This window comes from Macaca mulatta, chromosome 14, assembly GCF_049350105.2.
Source record: "Macaca mulatta isolate MMU2019108-1 chromosome 14, T2T-MMU8v2.0, whole genome shotgun sequence".
NCBI lineage: Eukaryota > Metazoa > Chordata > Mammalia > Primates > Cercopithecidae > Macaca > Macaca mulatta.
In genome coordinates, this window is record NC_133419.1 from 32,169,351 (window position 1) to 32,194,098 (window position 24,748).

At 37.5% G+C, this 24,748-nt stretch overlaps 1 protein-coding gene across 1 annotated transcript in view; it reads left to right on the forward strand.

Annotated features, from left to right (window-relative positions):
• The window catches only part of CSTF3 (cleavage stimulation factor subunit 3), a 78,022-nt gene that overhangs the window by 51,996 nt on the left and 1,278 nt on the right, over window positions 1-24,748 (forward strand). Inside the window, exons 4-19 of the mRNA NM_001257622.1 lie at window positions 2,073-2,105; window positions 2,481-2,578; window positions 4,457-4,523; window positions 4,605-4,639; window positions 4,842-4,968; window positions 7,347-7,424; window positions 8,186-8,348; window positions 10,781-10,890; window positions 11,345-11,461; window positions 11,731-11,805; window positions 13,524-13,667; window positions 14,079-14,181; window positions 17,810-17,879; window positions 19,868-20,063; window positions 23,479-23,632; window positions 24,628-24,722. Coding sequence (NP_001244551.1) covers window positions 2,073-2,105; window positions 2,481-2,578; window positions 4,457-4,523; window positions 4,605-4,639; window positions 4,842-4,968; window positions 7,347-7,424; window positions 8,186-8,348; window positions 10,781-10,890; window positions 11,345-11,461; window positions 11,731-11,805; window positions 13,524-13,667; window positions 14,079-14,181; window positions 17,810-17,879; window positions 19,868-20,063; window positions 23,479-23,632; window positions 24,628-24,722 — 1,665 coding nt within the window. The remainder of the gene's footprint in view (window positions 1-2,072; window positions 2,106-2,480; window positions 2,579-4,456; window positions 4,524-4,604; window positions 4,640-4,841; window positions 4,969-7,346; window positions 7,425-8,185; window positions 8,349-10,780; window positions 10,891-11,344; window positions 11,462-11,730; window positions 11,806-13,523; window positions 13,668-14,078; window positions 14,182-17,809; window positions 17,880-19,867; window positions 20,064-23,478; window positions 23,633-24,627; window positions 24,723-24,748) is intronic.

Here is a 24,748-nt window from a genome sequence, read left to right on the forward strand (position 1 = left end):
CCGAATGCAAGGAAGCCTCAGGTTCTATGGGAATCTCACAGAAGAGGTCCAGTAGAGAGCCTAGGGAAAGGACTAAGAAGCTAACCCGTAGAAAATTTGGAACCCCTCAAATGTCTCTACCCCAGACATATGTTGACATCAGCCTGGCCTCTTGGAAACCAAAAAGGATCAAAACAGGCAGGCTGAGTCCTCCCTACTCTTGAGCAGAGATTTCTTTCTGGTTTCTTGGCAGAGGACTAGCAGCAGCTTGTTTGCTGCCTACACCTGCTACACAGCTGTCATGGTAGAAAAGGGTCAATTTCTGCTACTTTAGGACTGCCAACACAGCTTCAGTGAATAGACAGGAAAAAATAACAGCACATCTGAAGGATCCAGCAACCAGAAAGGAATATAAACTAAAAGTATCAGATCCCTAACAAAATAGAGCTGCTAGAGGAGAAATACAACTGGAACAAAGTAATATGAACACAGGATTCAAAGTGCTGTATTAAAAACTCTGGAGTCAAAAACCATTATGTATGAACCAATATAGTAATAGGCTAAGTGGAAGAGAATAGTCACATGGAGCCCTAAATGAATTGCCTGTAGGATCTACTGGACAAACTATTTTAACACCTAGAGCAAAAATTCAAAGGAAGGGTAAAGATAACAGAGTTCAAGGATGGAACCAGGAGATCTAACGTATATAGTTCTAGAAGGAGAAAAAGGAACAAATGAAGAGAGACATTTATTCTTGAGCTAAAAGCCCTGAGTATATGGGTTCAAAGGGCATGCTGAGTTCCAAGCAGGTTTGTGGTAATAAATGATAGTTAGTGCTCAACCTGCTAGGCAATATTCTAAACGCTTCACATTTATTAACTCATTGAGTCCTCAGAATAGCCCTAACAAAGTAGCTATTATTATCCCCCTTAATCAGCTGAGGGAAAAAGAGGTTAAGTAGATAGCCAGATTGTGAACCTAAGAGGTCTGACTCCAGAGCCTTGATTGAACTGCTTCAAAGTACAAAGACCTGTGTTTAAGTGTGTGCTAAAATTTATGAACTCTGAAGATCAAGATTAAAAAGTCCGGAAAGAGAACAAGTTATCAGCAAAAGCAAAAGAGACTGTCATCAGCATTCTCATCTGCAGCAGCTTAAGCCATAAAACTGGGAATACTTTATTACTGTACTACTTGAGATAAAAGGACCAAAACTTCTCTAATCAGCCAAAATTTGTATTTACCTATCTGGGTGAAACAGATTTGCTGATTAACACAGTTGAGCACCTAACCCCACCCACTATGTGATGAAAATACTCAAAGAAAAGAGAAATCTAATAGTATTTAATCTTGGTCTTTTCACATGCTATTTCTCCTGCCTGGAATAACTCTTCCCTTTCTTCACGAAATACCTCAGATTCTCCTAGAAAAAGTTATCTTTTTCCAGGAAATCTTTTGCAATTCCCTGAGTCTAAGTCTTTTGCTCTTCCAAAATGCTCCTGTAGCACCCAGTACTTTCTTCATTTTAGCACTTAATCATAATATCTTACAATGACCTTCTATTTTCCCCATAAGACTGTAAGCTCTATGAGGGCAGGGGCAGACCTGTCTTGTTGACAGTGGTAGCACCCACGCCTAGCACAATATCTGCAATATAGTAGGTTGATGGTGTGACTGAATGTTGTATGTAGTCCAAATTTGCAAATCTTTTTTGCCACTCAGATTGTTCTGGTAGCTATTCAGGGAAAGGAAAGCCTTAAGTTTTTCTTCAGTGAATACATAAAGTCCTATTCAGGTAGACCTATCAGGTATGTATATATTTCTGTATTCATCTCATGACTATTTTACAGAATTTTATGAAATTCACAAAATTTCTATGTAAATGAATGTATGAAAATCCACATAGATTCCATTTACACAGGTATATTTGCAATGCATTTTACCCATGTTTGCTTCACACTTCTGTTATTTTTGAAGAACAAAATTAATAAGAAAGTATAGGGATGCATTTCCAAAGTTGGTTAAAAATTGGTCAAAAATTCAGATTGATGCTCTAAAAAACAGTATTAATTCTATATTTTTCTGTTTCTCTTCAGATTAAAGCTAAAAATTATGACAAGGTTGAAAAGGTGAGTCCTCAAATACTTTAAATTTTATATAGAAGTTTAACTTAAAACCTAGTATGTATAAGACAAATGTTAACAATAATTGAATCTAGATAGTGATTTTTTACAAGTTAATTGTAGTTACTCAACTTTTTTATATGCTTAAAAATGTTCATCATAAAAATTTTGGAAAGGAAAATAAAATAATTATACTCCCCTGACAAATCATGAGAAGCATTTTAATTATCTGAACTGAAAATGGGGAAATTATTTGCCTTTTATTTATAAGAAGATAAATTCGTAAAGGGAGCTGAATTTGTGTTTTTAATGTTCCATTTCATCTATGTCCACATGAAATTTATTTAACTGGATTCTGATAATATATTCTTGTATTTAAAGCTATTTCAGAGATGCCTTATGAAGGTTTTGCACATTGATTTATGGAAGTGTTATCTTTCATATGTCCGAGAAACCAAGGGTAAACTACCAAGTTACAAGTAAGTGAAACCAGGATCTTAAGAATGCAAGTCATCTCCAGGCACACAGTTAATCCCACATAAACTCACACCTTCTGTTAGCTCCAGTTGGGAAGAAATATCAGGATTTGAAAAGTCAGGATTTTCTAAGAAATTAGTAACCTTGAAAAAAGTACTTCAAAGAAAGTCACTGGCCATGAGTCTTACTCTGGAGAATTGAATCGCCCAAGCCCTTTCTATACTGAAACACTGTATATTTGCAACACCAAACCACTTTGTTGGCAGACTTGTCAAATTTTTTCAAAAACCATCTTCATACTTGTGCTAGTACCACTTTTGGCAGGTCAGGTCACAATGCAATATGCTACTTAAGTGATCTAAGGAGTCTCTGACAATTATAGTGATCTAAGGGGTCTCTGACAGTTGTATTGTGAAGTTACCATCCCCACTGCAAATTATACCCACCTCCCCATCTTTGCCAAATCTAAATAATAGACCTTCTTCTGAGGTGCCATTTTTCTCTGTAACTAACAGTCAAGTTATGTCTATTACTAAAATTCTGTCTTTATTGTCTTTTCCTGATTATATTTCTTGCTATGATTTTTGTGTTTTGAGACAGTTTCATCTCTGTCGTACAGGCTTGAGTGCAGTGGCACAATCACAGGTTCACTGTAACCTCAACCTCTTGGGCTCATGCGATCCTCCCACCTCAGCCTTCCAAGTAGATGGGACTACAGGCACGAGCGGCCACACCTGGCTGATTTTTTTTCTATTTTTTTGTAGAGATGGGGTCTCCTTATGTTTGAGACTCCAAACATAGCGGGGTCTCAAGTGTAGGCTAATGTCCCTAGGCTGGTCTCAAACTACTGGGCTCAAGCAGTTCTCCTGCCTCAGCTTCCCAAAATGCTGGAATTATAGGCATAAACCACAACATCTGGTCTGTTTATACTTTATTGTGTTATATTGAAGTAGAAGTTCTTTTTCCCTAATGTACCCTTTACATTTTAACATAAGTAGCATTTTAATAAAATTATACTTTCCAGATTTCTACATTTTACTTTAGAGCTAATAGATCTTCAGACTTAATGTATCATTAATAAAGGAACCATAAATTTCCACATTTGAATCTGCTATGTATAGAATTATGCAACTTAAAGGATATAAAGATAAGTAAGACATGAGCCTTATTTTTGATAAACTCACAAGCAGTAGATAAGGGAAACAATTTATGATACTGACAAGCTTAACATCAAATAATGACTTTATATACTTACAAAGATGTCTTTAATTTTTGTTTATAGAAAATGTTCAAATGTTGTTCTGATCCTGTGATCAGAAGCTACGTTTTACTTATAAGCACATTATTTATTTATTTATTTATTTATTTATTTATTTATTTATAGAGACGAGGTCTCACTGTGTTGCCCAGGCTTGTCTCCAACTCCTGGCCTCAGATGATCCTCTTGCCTTAGCCTCCCAAAGCATTGAGATTACAGGAGTGAACCACTATACCTATCTTCAAATAATAATTTATGTTTCATTTTTTTTAGAGACAGCATCTTGCTCTGTCACCCAGGATGAAGTATAATGGTGCATTCATAACTCACTGTAACCTTGAAATCCTGGGCTGAAGCAATCCTCCCACCTCAGCCTTCCGAGTAGCTAGGATTACAGGTGCACACCACCACGCCCAGCTAATTTTTAAAATTTTTATGTTTTTAGAGACTGGGTTTTGCTATGTTGCACAGGCAGGTCTTGAACTCCGGGTCTAAGTGATCCTTCTGCCCCGGCCTCCCAAAGCAATGGGATTACAGGCATGAGCCACCATGTCTGGCCTAATTGTAGATAAATTTTAATAACAAAAGAATTTAAAAACCACGTCTTTCATGTTCATTTCAGAGAAAAAATGGCTCAAGCATATGACTTTGCACTGGATAAAATTGGAATGGAAATTATGTCCTATCAGGTAGAGTTAAAACTTTTTAATATATGCACTTCAATGTGAAAATACCAAGAAAGATATTAACATTTTATTTTTATTTCTTAGATTTGGGTGGATTACATCAATTTCCTAAAAGGCGTGTAAGTATTTGTGTGTATATATACATACATATATATATATATAAACAGTTGATTTAGCTAAAATATAATTTTTAGTTCTTTGAGAAATCTCCATACTATTTTCCATAGAGTTGTTCTTTGGGTAGATATCCAGTAGTGAGACTGCTGGGTTGAATGAGATTTAGCTATAATATAATTGATGGCATTTCTTATACAATCTCAGGGAAGCTGTAGGATCTTATGCAGAAAATCAAAGAATAACAGCTGTCCGAAGAGTTTATCAACGAGGTTGTGTTAATCCGATGATCAACATTGAACAACTCTGGAGAGACTATAACAAGTATGAAGAGGTAAATTAGGTCAGAGTAGTTGTTTATTATAAACCAAGCCATTTTAATTTTTATGCATTGTGGATTTGTAGATTATAGCTTTTCTATATCAGTGTTACACATTTCTTTATTGATTGTAATGAAAGCACTATAATGTTTTTGCAAGGTTTTGAGAGTCTCCATATTAGTGTTATTTTTTAGAGGATACTCTGAAGAACAGTAGTTCTTATAAAACTATTTTTTGTCTGCGCTAAGCCATGTCCACACATTCATACACACACATACACATTGCCATTGACCTATAAAACAGTACCTTTTGGGAATTATGTTTCCAATAGTACCTTTTGGGAATTATTTTTTAGTTGCTGTGTACCTCTATCACCTGATTACAGTGATGTGATTATTGGTTTGAATTTGTGAAGTGTGTGGCTACAATCCAAGATCTTTGTGTTATTGGTATCTGCTTTTAATAACTGAGCTAATCAATCTGAATACATAAATACACATGCCAAATAAGCTCTAGAGAAGGAAGTTCCTTGGCTGGGCATGGTGGCTTACACTTGTAATCCCAGCACTTTGGGAGGCCGAGATAGAAGGATTGCCTGAGCCCAGTAGTTTGAGACCAGCCTGGGCAAGATGGTGAGACCCCCATCTCTAAAGAGAAAAAAAGAAAGTTCTTCGTATGTATATTGTGATTTCGAAGAACTATATAGGGTAGTGAAATTGTTCCCTCACAGGCATCAGCTGTGGTTTTCAAACTTTATGGTTTTTGGATTTTAAAAATTATTGAAGATCACAAAGAATTTTTTATTTTTATTTTTTTGAGACAGGGTCTTACTTTGTCACCCAGGCTGGAGTGCAGTGGCACAGTCCCAGCTCATTGCAGTCTCAACTTCCTGGGCTCAGGTGATTCTCCCACCTCAGCCTCCCAGGTAGCTAAGACTACAGGCATGCGCCACCACTCTCAAGCTAATTTTTTGTAGAGATGGGGTTTCTCCATGTTTCTCAGGCTGGCCTTGAACTCCTGAGCTCAAGCAATTCACCTGCCTTGGCCTCCCAAAATGTTGAGATTACAGGCACGAGCCACTATGCCTGACCAAAAACTGTATTTTCCAAAACAAAAAATGTAGTTAGAAGAGTGGCATTATTTTCTATTTTCACAAATCTCTTTCATGTCTAGTTTAATAGAAAACAGCTGGATTTTCACATCTGCTTCCATTCAGTGTGTTATATACTAAATGTCACGTAGCCTCTGTAAAACTCCTGTATTTTTATGAGAGACGCAAATAATGTCTTAGTATTATAATGACAACTATTTTGATCTCATGGACTCCCTGAAAGGGTCTTAGAATCCTTGGAGTACTCACTGAGTGGTAATGTTTATCTTTCCTTGCTACTTCTGTTTGTCTCTTTAAAAAGTGTTATACAACAGAACTAGTTAGAAAAGGGCTATTAGCCAGGTGTGATGGCTCATGCCTGTAATCCCAGCACTTTGGGAGGCTGAAGTGGGAGGACTGCCTAAGACCAGGAGTTTGAGGCCAGCCCAGGCAACATAGCAAGACTACGTCTCAACAACAAAAAAATTTTTTAATGAGCCAGACCTGGCAGGATACACCTGTAGTCCTATGTCAGGAGGCTGAGGCAGGAGGATTACTTGAGCCCAGGAGTTTAAGGTTCCAGTGAGTTAGGATGGCGCCACTGCACTCTAGCCTGGGTGACAGAGGAAGACTCTGTCTATAAAAAAGAAAAAGGGCTATCAAAGTCAAACCATGGCTATTCACCCAGATGAATCTGTACATCTTTTTTTTTTTTTTTTTTTTTTTTTGAGACGGAGTCTCGCTCTGTCGCCCAGGCTGTAGTGCAATAGCACGATCTTGGCTCACTGCAACCTCTGCCTCGCCAGTTCAAGGAATTCTCCTGCCTCAGGCTCCCAAGTGGTTGGGATTACAGGTGCACGCCACCACACCCAGCTAATTTTTTTGTATTTTTAGTAGAAACGGGGTTTCACCATGTTGGCCAGGCTGGTCATGAACTCCTGACCTCAAGTGATCCACCCAACTCAGCCTCCTATACAGGCATGAGCCATGTCATTTTTTTTTTAGTAGAATCTTATATGAAATAATTGACCCTTTTCAAATGATTCTATCTTTAAAAGTTCCTGATAAATGGAAACTTACTGCCAGCTCATAAGACGTAAGCACATCCTCCTTAATCTTTGAAATGTATAATGTGATTGAACCTTTTTTTTCCTGCTTTTCATGAGCTGTATGAACCTTTATTAAACAAGAAATCTTTTAAAATAAAGAATTTAAAGTTATTTAGTAAATGAATAAATTAACTGTATTATGCTAATTTTCAAGAAACTATACTTAATTTTAAAATATTTTTGTTTTTTCTAGGGTATCAATATTCATTTAGCTAAAAAAATGATTGAAGATCGGAGTAGAGATTATATGAATGCTAGACGTGTAGCAAAGGTATGGAATTCCATCCATCTATTTTAATGATTATTATGAACCTGTTGTTTACAGCAGAGCTTTCCCTGTCTGGTATTACTTTTGATATTTTCAATCATTAGCAATCTTAACAGCAATTAATTGCAAAGTCTGAGGAGATGACATATTTGAAATGAAATATCTCTTTGTACGAACAAAATATAATAAATTGGGTTTAGAAGAAATTATTTTATAAAATATGGAAACAGGACATAGAGATAAGACTCTACTTAGAATTGATGAAGTAATTCTTTTCCCTCTCTTATTTGGGTTTGTCTGAATATTGTATTATTCTGTGATCTAATAACATAGCTCTCAGTGACACATTTTGATTGTGTGCATACCTTTCCATTCATTGACACTCTTAGAAGTTAGGAAAAATAGCCTATTAATATAAACTACTGAAATTGTAGAAGACAGTTTCTCCAAAGATGGCAATAATAAATGCCACCAGATCTTCAATTCTATTGATCTGTCAACTCTTATATCCTGTAAAGTAACCTCCTAGATCACTTATAGAGAGGGCCCATGGGTGTTTTGTTCACCCACTCCTGGGAACCTGTTCTTGAGTGGATAATACTCTCATCTTTCTCTCTACTCTTAAGTAGTTTTCAGATTATATTAACAAAGTGGTATTTGGAAAAAGTAGGCATTTGAACAGTCTTCCAAACTGATCTACCCCATCCCCCATACATCTGAGTTGTTCCTGGCTCACCAAAGAATTCTAAATGCTTGTTGTCTAGGAATATGAGACAGTAATGAAAGGCTTGGACCGTAATGCTCCCTCGGTGCCTCCTCAGAATACTCCTCAAGAAGCTCAACAAGTAGATATGTGGAAGAAATATATACAGTGGGAAAAGAGCAACCCTCTTCGTACAGAGGATCAGACCCTTATAACAAAAAGAGGTAACAAGATTAACCCTCATGACTTCAGTTACATGTATGTTAGGCCACTTGGTATCCCCATAGGTTACCAAAACTTTTTTACCCATAATCTTTTTTTCTTTTGTTCTTCAGATTCAATAATTCCTATAGATCTATCTCCATATTCACTGAACCTTTGTTTTCATCATATGCAGTCTGCAATTAAGCACATCCAGTGAATTCTTTATTTCAGATACAATATTTTTCAGTTCTATACATTTCCATGTTAGAAATTTTTTATTTTTATAGTTCTTTTTTATGGTGTCCATTTCTTAGTTGAGATTCCTTGTTTGTTCATTACCATCTTTTTCTTTATATCTTTGAACATATTTATAACAGTAGTTATAAAGTCTTCATCTGCCAATTCCAACATCTGGGCCTTCAACCACCATGGAGTTTATTTTCTTTGATTGTTTTTTCTCTTTGACTGTGGTTTACATTTTCCTATTTCCTGTTTAAATTTTTTCTTTTAGATATTGTACGAAGGTACAAATGAAACATTGTAAAGACTCTAGATTCTGTCATCTTCCTCTGAAGAATGTTTTTTTATTTTAGCAGGAAGTTAAGTATTACTGTCAGATTACTTGGACTTTGTGGAGGCTTGGTTTTATACTATGAAGACAGATCTGTTTTAGTTTTACCCTTAATCTCAGATTAAATACTTTATTCTCGGGACATAGTCTTTACTCCTAAGACAATGAAAAGTCTAAGGTATTTGCCCCAACCATCTAATCGGATGGGACTCAAATTCTAAACTTCATCTCCCTTAGTTGCTGAGGTATCTATTCAACTCTTTCCGCCTTCCAGCTTTGTTTTCTGCTGGTCTGGTTGTATCCTTTCCTGTGTGTGTACATTTTAGGGATCAGGTGAGGATTTGAGAACATTTATGCCCAGATTTTCAGGCTCTGGCTTTCTCCTTTTGGGGATGTCTCCCCTCAATTTCCAGCTGCTCTCATAGGCCAGAACTCCATGTTACTTCAGGACAGTATGACTGCAGCATTTGACTTGAGTTCTAGCTATCCCAGAAGTGCACAACATGGGCATGCGCTTGAAGGGAAAAGCCATATTAAATGTGGATTTCACCTAGTGGTGTTCTACCTTTCTAAGGGCTCAATATCCTGATTTCTGCTTCTTTTGGTCATTTCCAGTACCTTTAGATAGTTGCTTTTGTATTTGTGTTTGTTTATAATTTTTACTTGCTGAGGGTTGGTCTGATACAAACTACTATGCCAGTGCCAGACTCTTAATTTGGAGCTTTATGAATTCCTCAATCTTGGCTTGCTGTCTTACTTGTAGGTCTTTGCAAATATTGTTTCCTTTGCCTACGCCATTTTTGTATCTACCCCATCCTTACGCCACTTCATTTATTTGCCTCTGACCAGCTTCATCCCTTCTTCAGGTGTTGTGTTACATGTCAGTTCCTTAGTGAAGCCTTTCTTGAGTCCCTAAACTATGTTAAGTTCTCTTGCTGTAAGTTTTCAGAGTATACTATACTTTCATCATTATAATACTTTTGATCTTTGCTTTCTGTCTATCCTCCCCATTTACTGCAGACTTCTTGAATACAGGAAGTCTTATTCATTTGTATATTCACAGTGCCTTCCACATTCCCTATCATATAGTTGGTGCTTGATAAGTATTAACTTAGGCTGGGTGCAGTGGCTTACATCTGTAATCCCAGTACTTTGGGAGGCTGGGGTGGGAGGATTGCTTGAGCCCAGGAGTTCAAGACAAGCCTGGGCAACATGGTGAAACCTCGTCTCTATACAAGATTTTTTTTTTTTTTTTTTTTTTTTTTTGAGATGGAGTCTCGCTCTGTCACCCAGGCTGCAGTGCAGTGGCGCGATCTCCGCTCACTGCAAGCTCGCCTCCCGGGTTCACGCCATTCTCCTGCCTCAGCCTCCCGAGTAGCTGGGACTACAGGCGTCCACCACCACACCCGGCTAATTTTTTGCTTTTCAGTAGAGACAGGGTTTCACCATGTTAGCCAGGATGTCTCGATCTCCTGACCTCGTGATCTGCCCGTCTTGGCCTCCCAAAGTGCTGGGATTACAGGTGTGAGCCACCGCACCCGGCCACAGATTTTAAAAAATAAGCCAGATGTGGTGGCACACACCTGGTCCCAGCTACTTGGGAGGCTGAGGCAGGAAAATCACTTGAGCCCAGGAGGTCGAGGCTGCAGTGAACCATATTTGTGCCACTGCACTCCAGCCTATGTGACAGAGACCCTGCTTCCAAAAATAAAAAAAAATAATAAGTGATGGATAGATGGAGGGAGCTTAGATGGATGATGGTTTTTATTTCTAATTATCATTGATTTTTGAGGATCCTAATTTGGTTATGATACTTATATTGATAGTTTTACAAATAATTATTATTTTAATTGAATGTTGTTTGTTAATTTCTTCCCTTAGTTATGTTTGCTTATGAACAGTGCCTGCTTGTGCTGGGCCATCACCCTGATATTTGGTATGAAGCTGCCCAGTATCTTGAGCAGTCAAGTAAACTGCTTGCAGAAAAGGGAGTAAGTGTTCCTTCCCTATCCCCACTTTGATATTTTTGTGGTTTTGATATAGCAATGATTTACTGAAAAATATAACTGAATTTTGGTAGTAAAGCATAAGTATTGAAAATTTAAGCTTACGTTCATATGAATCTTAGTGACACTCATATAATTAGATCGCCTTAGAATTAAAATAAACTGGCAGTTTTTTAACATATTAAAGTGATGAATCATTTAGAGTACTTGCATGGTTATTTTGTAAGTTAAACTACTGAAGGGAGTTTTTGGAATTTTTTTAGAATCCAGAAATGCATATGTGTTTATGTGTGTGTGTGTGTGAATACACATATGTGTGTGTACATATATATATGCTTTCTTAGACACATAAATAAATAAAATAGATGTAACTATTAATTTTATTCTCTCACAACTATATTAGAATTATTGAAGATGAGCTTTCTTTTTTTTCTCCTAGGATATGAATAATGCCAAATTATTTAGTGATGAAGCTGCTAATATATATGAAAGAGCCATAAGCACTTTATTGAAGAAGAATATGCTTCTTTATTTTGCATATGCAGATTATGAAGAGGTAAGTAAAAATGTTTAGAGCCTTCTTATAATTCAATTTTTTACTGCAGGACTGAACTTTTTTTCTGGCTGGTTGTTTGCCAGGCATTTTGCTTTTGGTAGACAGAGATGATGCCAAATGAACAGTTATTAGTTGTCAGCTTATACTATATTTATGCTCAATGGAGATGCCATTGGGGGTGGGAGGTTATAGCTTTTGGACTCCTTAGAGCTCAAATCCTGCTTATTTATGACCATATGTTGATACTCACTTCTTCTCTACCACCTTAGAGTCGCATGAAGTATGAAAAGGTTCACAGTATATATAACAGACTTCTGGCAATTGAGGATATTGACCCCACCTTGGTGAGTAACTTTACAGATCTCTTTTTTCCCACCTTTACAGTCTTATCTAACAAAAAATAATTTAAATTTATATACAGTAAAATTCACTGTTTTTGTTGTATAGTTCTATGAATCTTGACAAATAACATTGAGTCATGGGATCACCACCACAATTAAGATAGAAAACACCTCCACCATCCTCCAAAAATTCCCCCTTGTGACCCTTTTGTAGATATAACCCTTCCCTCTGCCCTTACCTCTGACAATTACTGATCTGTTTTCTGCTAGAATTTCTCTTTTTAATGCAGCAGTATAAAATAGATACAGAGGCACTTTCTCTAACACTTTCTTTGTGATCATGGTTTGAAGCCACTTTATGCCACAGAATTGTTGCTTAATAAATATTTCTTTTTAAATGAGGCAGGAGAAACCAACATCCTGGGAAGAAATTAGATTGAAACTCACTTTATTCTAAATCCTGCTCTATCATAGTGGTTTTCAAAGCCCCAAGTGCAAAAGTGCAGTTGTGCTCTCCCATTGGGAGAGGAAGGGGACAGGCTTGTGGGTGTGTCTTCAGACCGTCTGCCTCAAGTCAATTATAGCTACACTACTTTTTCTTGTTAATGATTTATATTGAGATTCCACTGCTATAATTCCTACATTTATTCATCATCTTATAATTCATTCCACAAAGATATCTAGCAAATATATTGCTGAAGTCTATGCATTGTGCTAGACTCCAGCAACATAATGACAAACTAGATAAAATTCCTTTTCTTGAGGAACTCATAGTTCATCCATCCATCCATTCATCCATCCATCAAAACTGGATAACATAGCTAGACATTATCAAAACTGAGCAAACTAGGACCCTACTAATTAGTCATTTGTTCACTAAACAAAACTGCATATTCATGATGTGCTGGACATTCTGTAGGTGCTGGGTATAAAATGGCTCATCGTTTATCCATGAAGTTCTATTATATGTTGTTTGGAAAATAGAGTAGTGGGCTTTTAAAAAGAAACCAAGAAAATATGAAGTTAACATGTATTGCAGGCTGGGTGTGGTAGCTCACACCTGTAATGCCAGCACTTTGGGAGGCTGAGGCAGGCGGATCATGAGGTCAGGAGATCGAGACCAGCCTGGCCAAAATGGTGAAACCCCGTCTCTACTAAAAATACAAAAATTAGCTGGGCCTGGTGGCGAGCGCCTGTAGTCCCAGCTACTTGGGAACCTGAGGCAGGAGAATGGCTTGAACCCGGGAGGCGTAGGTTGCAGTGAGCCAAGATCGTACCACTGCACTCCAGCCTGGGCAACAGAGCGAGACTCTTGTCTCAACAAAAAACATGTATTGTAAAACATGCTTGTATTAAACCAACTCTTGAGTTTTTTAGATATTGGCATTGATTAATGGAGTATGTTCTAGTAGTGTCACACTTTTCACTCTTAAACTTTACGTATTCTAGAATTAGATAATGGTGATGACTGCACAACCTTGTAAATATATTTAAAACCACTGAATTGTAAAGGGTGAATTTTGTGGTATGTGAATTATATCTCAATAAAAAACAAATTAATTTGCATGCATCTCTTAATACCAGAAAAAAATTAGCTTTTGGATTTAAATAGAATATTATCTAAATTCCTACTTTCTAATTTATTGGGTATTGAGGATTGCTTTCTTATACAGGAAACATACTGCCTAACTTATAGAACACAAATACTTTCTTTTGCATAGGTATATATCCAATATATGAAATTTGCACGGAGAGCAGAAGGCATCAAATCTGGAAGAATGATATTTAAAAAAGCAAGAGAAGATACCAGAACCCGCCACCATGTCTATGTTACTGCAGCACTCATGGAATATTACTGTAGTAAGGTAAATACTGAAATACCAGTGTAAAGGTAAAACAACTTCCTTCATCTGAGGTTCGTAAAAGGTGGTTTTAGCTTCTGTCATTAAGCTTTTATTGCTCCATTTTGTAAAGGCAGTCTAAGTGTATCTGTGTAAAATTATATGGAGCATCATCCAAATCCCCAACTACCTGCTAATTTATGCTTTATTAATCACTATATTTCTAATTCATGCTTTACTAATCATTATATTAATGACTAGTGATTTCTAATCACTAAACTCCTTTGAATAGTTTCTAGCTCAGCAATTTTTACTTAACATGATTTTGTTTTAATTCTTATGTATTTTGTCATATTTAGGTGTAATTTTAATATTCTTTTAAGTATTTTATCTGACATTTCATGGAAATCTGTACTTTATTTTCTTTACTTGTAGGACAAATCTGTTGCCTTTAAGATTTTTGAGCTGGGGCTAAAAAAGTATGGAGACATTCCAGAGTATGTCCTGGCCTATATTGACTATCTTTCTCACCTCAATGGTAGGTTGATTCTAGAATCTATAATGGTTAAACCATCTGAAATTATGTTGCTAGATTTCTTCCTTCTTGAATGTATTATAATTTTGACATAGCAGACAGGCACTTGTTAGGCACTCAAGACATACTTGAGTATAACCATGAATATATTTACTGAGCAATGGTAGATACTTTTTGACTCTGCAGAACTGTCTTTACAGTAAAGTAGCATCAGTAGTGGGATAAAGCTTCAAAGTCAGAGTCAGGAGACATAGAGTTGTTTATATTCATCTCTGATGACTCTGGGCAAATCATCTCCTGTTTCCTGGAAGGAAAACAAACAAACAAAAAACCCTCTAGCCAACAAAACTCAAACTCAAAAGATGCCCAAATAGTAAAGTAGAACACTTCGAGGGTACTGGGGAAAAGATTCAAAAAGAAACATTTTGGTTTTTAGTATTTATTTCCCTATTCTGTTGTATGAATAACACTGGCCATCCTTTACTGAGTTCCTACCATGTACCAGGCACTGTGCTAGGTAATTCATATATGTATATCATTTAGTCTAGTTAACTGCAGTCCACAATATGTAATTTCTTAACAAAAAAAGATGTAGTATAAAAGTTGGTTTTTTAGCTAGGTGTGTGGTGTCGTATGCCTGTAGTCTCAGATACTTGGAAGGATCACTTGAGCCCAGGAACTGGAGATCGCAGTGAGCTGTGATCATGCCACTGTACTCCATGTAGCCTGGATGACAGAGCAAGACCCTATCTCTAAAACACATTTAAAATAAATGAATAGACCAGGCATGGTGGCTCACACCTGTAATCCCAGCACTTTGGGAAGCTGAGGCAGGCAGATCACCTGAGGCTAGGAGTTTGAGACCAACCTGGCCAACATGGCGAAATCCCGTCTCTACTAAAAATACAAAAAATTAGCTGGGCATGGTGGCAGGCGCCTGTAATCCTAGCTACTGGGGAGGCTAAGGCAGGAGAATCGCTTGAACCCTGGAGACAGAGGCTGCAGTGAGCCGAGATCGTGCCATTGTACTCCAGCCTGGGCAACAAGAGCGAAACTCTGCCTCAAAAAAAAAAAAAAAATAAATAATAAATTAATAAATAAAAATACATCACTAAAAGTTGACTTAAAGAAATATGCAATTATGTGTCATGTAAATGATTATAGAATTAGATATCATAGGTATAAATCAGTAATTTTAATATTTCAGAAAAAGAGCATTCTATTTACCTAAATAATATAAAAGAATAAAACTGAAATATGATTTTGTATTTCAGCTTAATGATTCTACATTCTGGGAAAAAGACTTAACTCCAAAAAATGAGATAGTGGGGCATTTAATATTCCTCATCAATCTTAAATTGTTTTGCCTGATTTTTTTTAGAATAGTTACTAGTATGTATATTTTTATTTTTTTAAAATGAGGATATCTGGTGTTAGCATTATTGTCTTCCAAAATCAGTATCTTAGATGATTCTTTCATTCATCTATCCATCCATGAAATATTTATTCATTACCTTCTGGTTACTAGGGTCTGGGAATACAAAGATGAATAGGATTCACCAGAACATTTTTGTGGGGGAATCCAATGTGTAAATATAATTGCATCATCATTTGATGGTTCATTGTAGCATAGTTCTGAGGTTAGGTGTATAATCTTAAATTTCAGTTTTCTCACCTGTAGAATGGTTATAATAATACCTTTCATAGGATCGTTGAGAGGGTAAATGAGTTTTTGCATGTTTTTCACTTACATATAGAATGTTGTGGTTATTCCATAAATGTTAACTATTTATGATGAGGGTGGTGATCATTAAAAATGTGCTAAATACTGTAATAGAATCCTGAATGAAGTACTGTGGAAGCACAGAGAAGAGAGTATAATTTAAGTTATAGAGCTATGCTGCACAATTATGGTAGTCACTACACTATTAGATATTGAGAACCTGAAATATGACTAGCCTGGGCTGGGTGCGGTGGCTCACGCCTGTAATCCCAGCACTTTGGGAGGCCGAGGCGGGCAGATCACAAGGTGAGGAGTTCCAGACCAGCCTGACCAATATGGTGAAACCCCGTCTGTACTGAAAAATATAAAAACTAGCCGGGTATGGTGGCGTGCACCTGTAGTCCCAGCTACTCAGGAGGCTGAGGCAGAAGAATCGCTTGAACCTGGAAGACAGATGTTGCAGTGAGCCAATATTGCGCCACTGCACTCCAGCCTGGGTGACAGAGCGAGACTCCATCTCAAAAAAGAAAAAAGAAATGTGGCTAGGCCAAAATGAGTTGTGGTGTAAATGTGTAACTACATAGCAGAATTCAAAGACTTAGGACCAAAAAAAAAAAAGTGAACTATCTTAACAATTTTTCATATTGATTACATGTGGAAATGATAAGATTTGGATATATTAGGTTGATTAAATATATTAATTTCACCTATTTTTACCCATTTTTATTAAATTCCACATGTGGCTTGTATTATATTGCTGATGGACAGCAGTGTTCTAGAGGGTGTCATAGACAAGGGCACATGAGTTGGATTTTGAGACATGAGTGGTAGTTACCCAGCTAAAGAAAGATAAATGCATTATTCTGGGCAGAGAGTACAACATGTAGGCAGGCAGTGTGAAAGTTCTGTGGAATGGTAAAAGGTGTGTCTGGAGCAAAGCTTGGGATAAAACAGAAAAAAATAAAATGTAGATTTGTTTAACATTTTTAAAAGTATAATATGTTAAATTGAAGATAGAAGCCACAAAAATAGTGCCATCTTCTTTGGTTTAATATATTTAATTTCTTGGTTTTATTTTGCATATGGACATGTAATAAACTGAATAACTACCCTCAGGCAATAAAAAACAACTCCTCTGCTGGGTTAATTTTTCTTTTGAACAGCTTCATTGAAGTATAATTTGTATACTGTAAGTCCATCCATTAGGTGTACAATTCAGTGGTTGTTAGTAGTAGATTCAATGGTTGTTGTTACTGTTAGATTCTTAAGTTTTAAAAGATAACTTAGAGTTTAGCAAGAAGGCAAGAAGTGTCATTTTCCCACTTCCAGCTACAGAGGACCTCCTAAGACTCTTAAAATTTAATACACCTCTGTCAACAATTCTTAATTCATTTACATTTCCATATTTACCTGCCAACCTAGATATTGTACCTCTGCAAGAGTTAAAGTAGCTAAATATAGCATAGTCCTGGTGCCTCAAAATAAGAAACTCAATTATTTCTAAGTTTGAGTTTGCCATCCTTCCACATGCAGTAGTCTGACTAATGTCAGCAGATATGTACTTGTCATTATTTTTAAAAGGCAAATGGGATACCTGGTTCAGACAGCACTGTTGTTATAAATGGTTTTGCATTAGAACTGCAGTGTAGTAGAGGAGGGCTGAACTAGATGGGAAAAAAACATGGCTTCCAGTTACTGCTCTGCTACTCAATCACCAAGAGCCAGATCAAATCTCTTAATCTTCTGAAGCTCAAGTTTCCTCATCTATAAAAACCAAGTGTGATAATAGTTAACGTTTCTGCATAGGATTTTTGTAAGGATGAAGTGAGATAATGCATATGAAAATATTGTTGCATCGTAAAAGTGAATTAAAAAAAAAAACATTTAAAATCTTTTTCAATATCCTAGAGGACAATAATACCCGAGTTTTGTTTGAACGAGTTTTAACATCTGGAAGCCTTCCTCCTGAGAAGTCTGGGTAAGCCATTGTGACAAGTTGTTGGTCGGCTTCTAAAGACAGCTTTCTTACCTGAATTGTGTCTATGGGGTGAATGTTTGCTTGAGTATGAGTTTCAAGAGAAATTTCCTTTCCTTCTCAAGACTTATTTTACCTATCAGCTATACTTTTATACCTGTTTAAGATTATTTTTAAATTTCTGCACAGTGATTAGAATTGTTTTTAAGAGATGCCATAGCAATTTATTATCATCTTTCTTGTTTACTATGTATCTCTAACCAGAATTAGTGGCTCATGCCTGTAATCCCAGCATTTTGGGAGGCCAAGGTGGAAAGATGACTTGAGCCCAGGAGTTTGAGACCAGCCTGGGCAACATAGTGAGACCCCATCTATACAAAAAAAACTTTAAAAATTAGCTGGGTGTGGTGGTGCATGCCTGTAGTCCCAGATACTGGGAGGCGGAGGTGGGAGCAGGAGGATTGCTTGAGCCCAGGAAGTTGAGGCTCCAGTGAGCTATGGTCATACCTCTGCACTCCAGCCTGGGTGACAGAGTGAGACTCTGTCTCAAGGAAAAAAAAAACAACCCAGAGAGAGAGAGAGAGAGAGATGTGTATATTTATGTATATTTATGTATGTGTGTGTATGTATATATAATATATATATGTATGTATATATAACACATATATATGTATACACACACACACACACACACACACACACATATATATATCTCCCTAGAAATTGATACTAACATGTTAGGCATTCTGAAATTTTCACCTCCCTTACTCAAAAGTGAAGACTCTTCTTGTATATTGAAAGTTTGTTTTACATATTATGTCTCTGACTTATGGTTTTGTCTCTGTTAGTTTTACCATACAGAGGAATAACATTGTGGATTGGTACAGTGGAAATATAGTAAGGCTTTGGAGTCTTGTTCAATATCCAACTCAGCCAACTAGATGGCAAATTTCATAGCTATACCAATCCTCATTTTCTTATTAACAATAATGTCTACCAGTATAGGATTTTTTGTGATAGCCACACATCTGGTATATAAGAGGTACTTAATATATTACTTTAGTACAAAGGTGCATAGTGACATTTAAGCAGTCTCAGAGCATTAATTTTAGCTGTTAGAACAATGATGAGGCACCAGTTCGTCCCCAGTGATCCACATTAATGGGAAACAATAGAGTAATCATACTAGATTTTGGAGTATATTTTTATTCATATATTAGATGAAGAATGTATTCTACATTATAATTCCTGCCACTTAAACAAAATAATGAAGCCACATTATTCAGGAGAAATTAGAAATCTGTCTAGGTTCCTTTTCCAACTCCTCCGCCTAGAGTTTACCCTCTCTAAGGTAAGTCTCTCATGTTGACCACAAAGAAGAAGCTATATACTAAATAAGTAAAAACTCAAAAATGGGCTTAAATACTGAAGTGATAGGTTTATAATTTACTTTGAAATACTTAAGCAGGCTGGGTGCGGTGGCTCACGCCTGTAATCCCAGCACTTTGGGAGGCCGAGGCGGGTGGATCACCTGAGGTAGGGTGTTTGAGACCAGCCTGGCCAACCTGGGGAAACCCCATCTCTACTAAAAATACGAATATCAGCCGGGCGTGGTCGCGGGCGCCTGTAATCCCAGCTACTTGGGAGGCTGAGTAACGAGAATTGCTTGAACCCGGGAGGCAGACGTTGTGAGCTGAGATCGTGCCATTGTACTCCTACCTGGGGGACAAGAGCAAGACTCCATCTCAAAAAAAAAAATACTTAAGCAAAAATAAGATGAAGCAAATATGGCAAAATATTAGCAATATAGGTAGTGGTATGTAGGTATTCATTATACTATTCTATTTTTCTATAGTTTAAAAATCTTTATAATAAAAAGTCACTTTTTATAACTTATGGGGAAAAGAGAGAGCTTAAGGCGTTTTTGTAAATGAACTCCCTGCCCTAAACCCAGAATAATTAAAGTATTAATTGTATTTCTTTTCTTGCAGAGAAATCTGGGCCCGATTTCTAGCATTTGAAAGTAATATTGGTGATCTAGCTAGTATACTCAAGGTGGAGAAAAGACGGTTTACAGCATTCAAAGAAGAGTATGAAGGGAAAGAAACGGCTTTACTAGTAGATAGATACAAGTTCATGGATTTATATCCTTGCTCTGCAAGTGAATTAAAAGCACTTGGTTATAAGGTATGTACTTAGGATCAAGATGTGGAATGTCCTCACTTTTCCAGTGTTTTAGAAGAGTTCATTGATAACCTGCACTCTAAATTCTGAAATGTGAATTAATCTAGTTTTGGAATAGATTTGCAGGAAACAAGAAAAAAGTTCAGAGATTTTCCTGGGGTTTAGGAAATGCTGAGTGTCAGAGTAGCTGCACAAAATGAGAATTGAAATGGGATTTAATAGTTTCATTCTGTCCCTGAAATTGTCAGTGCCTTATATCTTATATCTGGTGGGCAAGATGGAGGAGGTGTGGAGGGAAGAGAAACAAAAGAAAATCTGAATGTTACCTTAGGTATTACTTTTTTTTCTAATAGTTCTTATCAAATTGATACATATATTTTGACCGATCTTAAACCAAATATAGTTCCTGTTGCATATTTTGTAAGATATAATGAAGAAATATTACAGCTTATTAAATCCATAAAGTTCCTTGAGGGATTTGTATTCTTAAAACAGCGCTCCTTCAGTGACCTTTGGGGGAATTAACTCATCTATGAATGGAACTCTTCTATAGCGACTACTGAGTCATAAGAAAACAAATCTGGCACCTGAACCTGTTCGGGCCACAGGGAGAGATTAATATTTACAAAGCCCCAGAAACATCCCGTGCTAAGAAAACCGTTATATCATCTCTTAATCTTTCTGTGACATGTGAACAAAGACTAAGATGGAAATTCGCAGAGAAGTCCTCGGTTGATCTTTTTAAGGCAACCACCATTAGGATGTTCCTAACCATCATTCTCCTTTTTCTCACGGCCCTCTTTTAGCCTGGGTCTTGCTCTGTCTGATCCAGATAAAATATTTTGAGGAAAAACTACCCATAATTGATATTCAGACATTTTTGTTAATGGAAGCCCTATTTCTGTGCCAGACGCAGATTCCTAGTATGAACCATAGGATTACTGCTCAGGGATAAGTTAGTTTCTTCTTCTAGTTTTAACTGCTTCTCAATGAAAAGTCAAAGATATTTTAAGACTACAGTAAGTCCTCATTTAACATTACTGATAGGTTCTTAGAACTTTGACTTTAAGCTAAATGATATGCAGTGGGTCCTCAAATAACGTTTTTGTGTTTAACATGGTTTTGTTATAACCTTGATAAGAAAAGTATTGGTTTTGCTATACATCGTTTCTCTCTCTCTCTATTTTTATTTTTTTTTTGAAATGGTCTCACTCTATCGCCCAGGCTGGAGTGCAATGGTGAGATCATGGCTCACTGCAGCCTTGACTTCCCTGGGCTCAGGTGATCTCCTGTTTCAGCCTCCCAAGTAGTTGGGATTACAGGCAAATGCCACCACACCTGGCTAATTTTTGTATTTTTTTGTGGAGATGGGGTTTCACCATGTTGCCCGGGCTGGCCTCTAACTCCTAGGCTCAAGGGATCCACTTGCCTTGGCCTCCCAAAGTGCTGGGATTACAGGCGGCAGCCATCACGCCTAGCCCATCATTTCTCTAAAAGTTGCAGTTTCCTAGAACCTATTAACAATGTTAAGTGAGGGACTTACTGTACTTTGTGCCATTGCTAGAAAAGGCTATTTCAACTTTTCCAAGATGAAAATGAAAATTAAGGCAGTTAATTAAAATAAAGATCTGCCAGGCATGGTGACTCATGCCTATAATCCCAGCACTTTGGGAGGCTGAGACGGGTGGATCACTTGAGCCCAGTAGTTCAAGACCAGCCTGGGAAACATGATGAAATCCCATCTCTACCAAAAAAAGAGGGAAAAATACAACAATTAGCCAGGTGTGGTGGCACCTGCCAATGGTCCCAGCTATTCGGGAGGCCAAGATGAGCCCAAGAGGGAAGCTGAGGCTACTTTAGTGAGCCGTGATCAAGCCACTGCACTCCTGACTGGGTGACAGAGTGAGATCTTGTCTTTAAAAAAAAAAAAAAAAAATTAAAAAATACAAATAAACAGAAAAGAAAGATCTTATAGTGGCCAGATGTGGTGACTCACACCTGTAATCCCAGCACTTTGGGAGGCCGAGGCGGCTGGATCATCGGAGGTCAGGAGTTTGAGACCAGCCTAGCCAACATGGTGAAACCCCGTCTCTACTAAAATACAAAAATTAGCTGGGCTTGGTGGCGGGCATCTGTAATCCTAGCTACTCAGGAGGCTGAGGCAGGAGAATTGCTTGAACCTGGGAGGTTGTAGTGAGCTGAGATAGTGCCACTGTACTCCAGCCTGGGTGACAGAGTGAGACTCTGTTTCAAAAAAAAAAAAAAGAAAATAGCAAGTATTCAGGAGTAGAACTACTTCCTGAATATGATGTTTTCCATCTTACATTTGTTTCTACTCTTGTTTTTTGGGGAAGGATTAATGTGCTTCTGTGTGTTATGGTGAGTGGTATGGTGTATATGTATCTGTGTGAGAAAGATTTTTTAAAAGTGATACCCAATGTGCCTACCATTTAGATTTGCTTATATAATTAATACCAGATGTCACCAACTGCATTTCAACAAATTTTGAGAAAGTGGAATGCTTTTCTATCCTTCGTTGGTGGCAAAAAGGGGTTATTTTGTTTCTAGACAGACAGAGTGACACTGGGTTGCCTGGAGCAGGGGAGCTCCTCTGAGATAGGGCCTCTGTTCATAGGTGACTGTATTGCTCCCTTTGGCATATCTTGTCTTAGCCCTGGCAGGGCAATGCTAGTGTACTGAAAGGAAGACTGTGGATGGATTTGAGGTCAGAGAGGCCTGCCCTCCCAATCCTCCTCTCTCTACTTACTATCTGTGTGACCTGGGAAATATCAAAACCTTTGTGAGCTTCAGTCCCTTCTATAAAATGGAGATGTTACTATTTGCTTCATTAAAGAGAGAATAAATGGCTAAAATTGCCTGATGAATAGTGTCTGCTCAATAAATATTCCTTGTCCCCTGTAATAAATAGCACATTGGAAATAACTTTTCATTGCATTAGCAAAATCTTAACCCGTGTGATGCCTTCACAAAACAGGACGTCACTTAATCCAGCTTCGTTTAATGAAACTGATGTTCAATTCTAATGGAAGGGAGGTGTCAGAAGATCTAAAATCTTGAATTTTCCTCCAAATTATCCTGACCTCTACTTAGTTCCCAGTCTTATGACTACCCAAAAAAACTTGTATCTGTCCTACAAATGTCCTACCTGGCAACACTGAGTTTAATGACTTTTAACTTGTGTTGGGGTAAAGTTATAATACAGAGTCTTAGAACCAAATGGCTTTCCTTGTTGAGTAACAATCTTTACCATCATTAGAGTCCTTGCTTATCCGTCTCCATTTTCTTCCTGTGGTTTTAACCCAGATATTCACACTGTATCCTCAAGGTTATGAATTGCACGATTATTCTCTAGTAGTCCCTTTTTCAGGTTTAGGATTCTTCTGTTCTGCATTTTCAGGATGTCTCCCGTGCTAAGCTAGCAGCTATAATTCCAGACCCAGTTGTAGCTCCTTCTATAGTGCCTGTTCTGAAAGATGAAGTGGATAGAAAACCAGAATACCCTAAACCAGACACTCAGCAGATGATTCCATTTCAGCCACGACATTTAGCACGTAAGCCATGACTTTAGATCCAGTACTGAGACCTCGGTTTGTTTGTTGATTTAAATCCAAAGTGTGGGGGTAAAGTGACATGGCCTCTCAATTGTGGGTTAATTATTAGACTTAGGGTCACTATGACAAGTGATTTAGCTTTAATCTTTGAAACAGATTAACTAAGAATGTCCTAAAAACAAAACTTCAATGATCCAGATTCCAGGAACCCATTTTGGCAGTAATACTTGGTTTTCAGAAATGCTGCTATGCCCAGGTGCAGTGGTTCACGCCTGTAATCCCAGCACTTTGGGAGGCCAAGGCAGGTGGATCAGCTGAGGTCAGGAGTTCAAGACCAGCCTGACCAACATGGTGAAACCCTGTCTTTACTAAAAATACAAAAATTTTCTGGGCATGGTGGCACACGCATGTAATCCCAGCTACTTGGGAGGCTGAGGCAGGAGAATCACTTGAACCCAGGAGGCGGAGGTTGCAGTGAGCCCAGATCTTGCTATTGCACTCCAGCCTGGGTAACAAGAGCGAAACTCTGTATCAAAAAAAAAAAAAAGCTAAACAGCTTTTTACCTGAACAGCTGGAAACTTTCTTCACTGATACAATGTTGGTTTCTTTACTTACTAATGGTTAGTAGCCTCTCTAGATTCTTTTTGAACAAAGCCCTTCTGATTAAATATGCTGTTGAATAATTGACTTGAAAAAGGATTGCTAAACAAATGACTTGTGTAACTCAGAAACAGTCTTTGACAAAAACTGACTTTAGTTCAGTCCCCAATTGTCTTATACAAAGTCACTTGTCTACTTCTCTGCCTCGCAGTGGCCATGGCATTGAGACTGCTCTGTCTCACCCACTTTGGTTTGGTAAAGCCCTAAAAGTATTTTCAGTGTCCAGAACAAAGCAGCATAGACATGGAAGATCTTTATGTGCAAGTCACTTGATTTTAGCTCTGTGTAGAAATTCTTCCATCCCACTTGATTCATACTTTTCTTTTTCTCACAGCTCCAGGCTTACACCCTGTACCTGGTGGAGTGTTCCCAGTCCCTCCTGCAGCTGTTGTTTTAATGAAACTTCTCCCTCCTCCTATCTGTTTCCAGGTTTGTTCACTTATTTTCACGGTAGA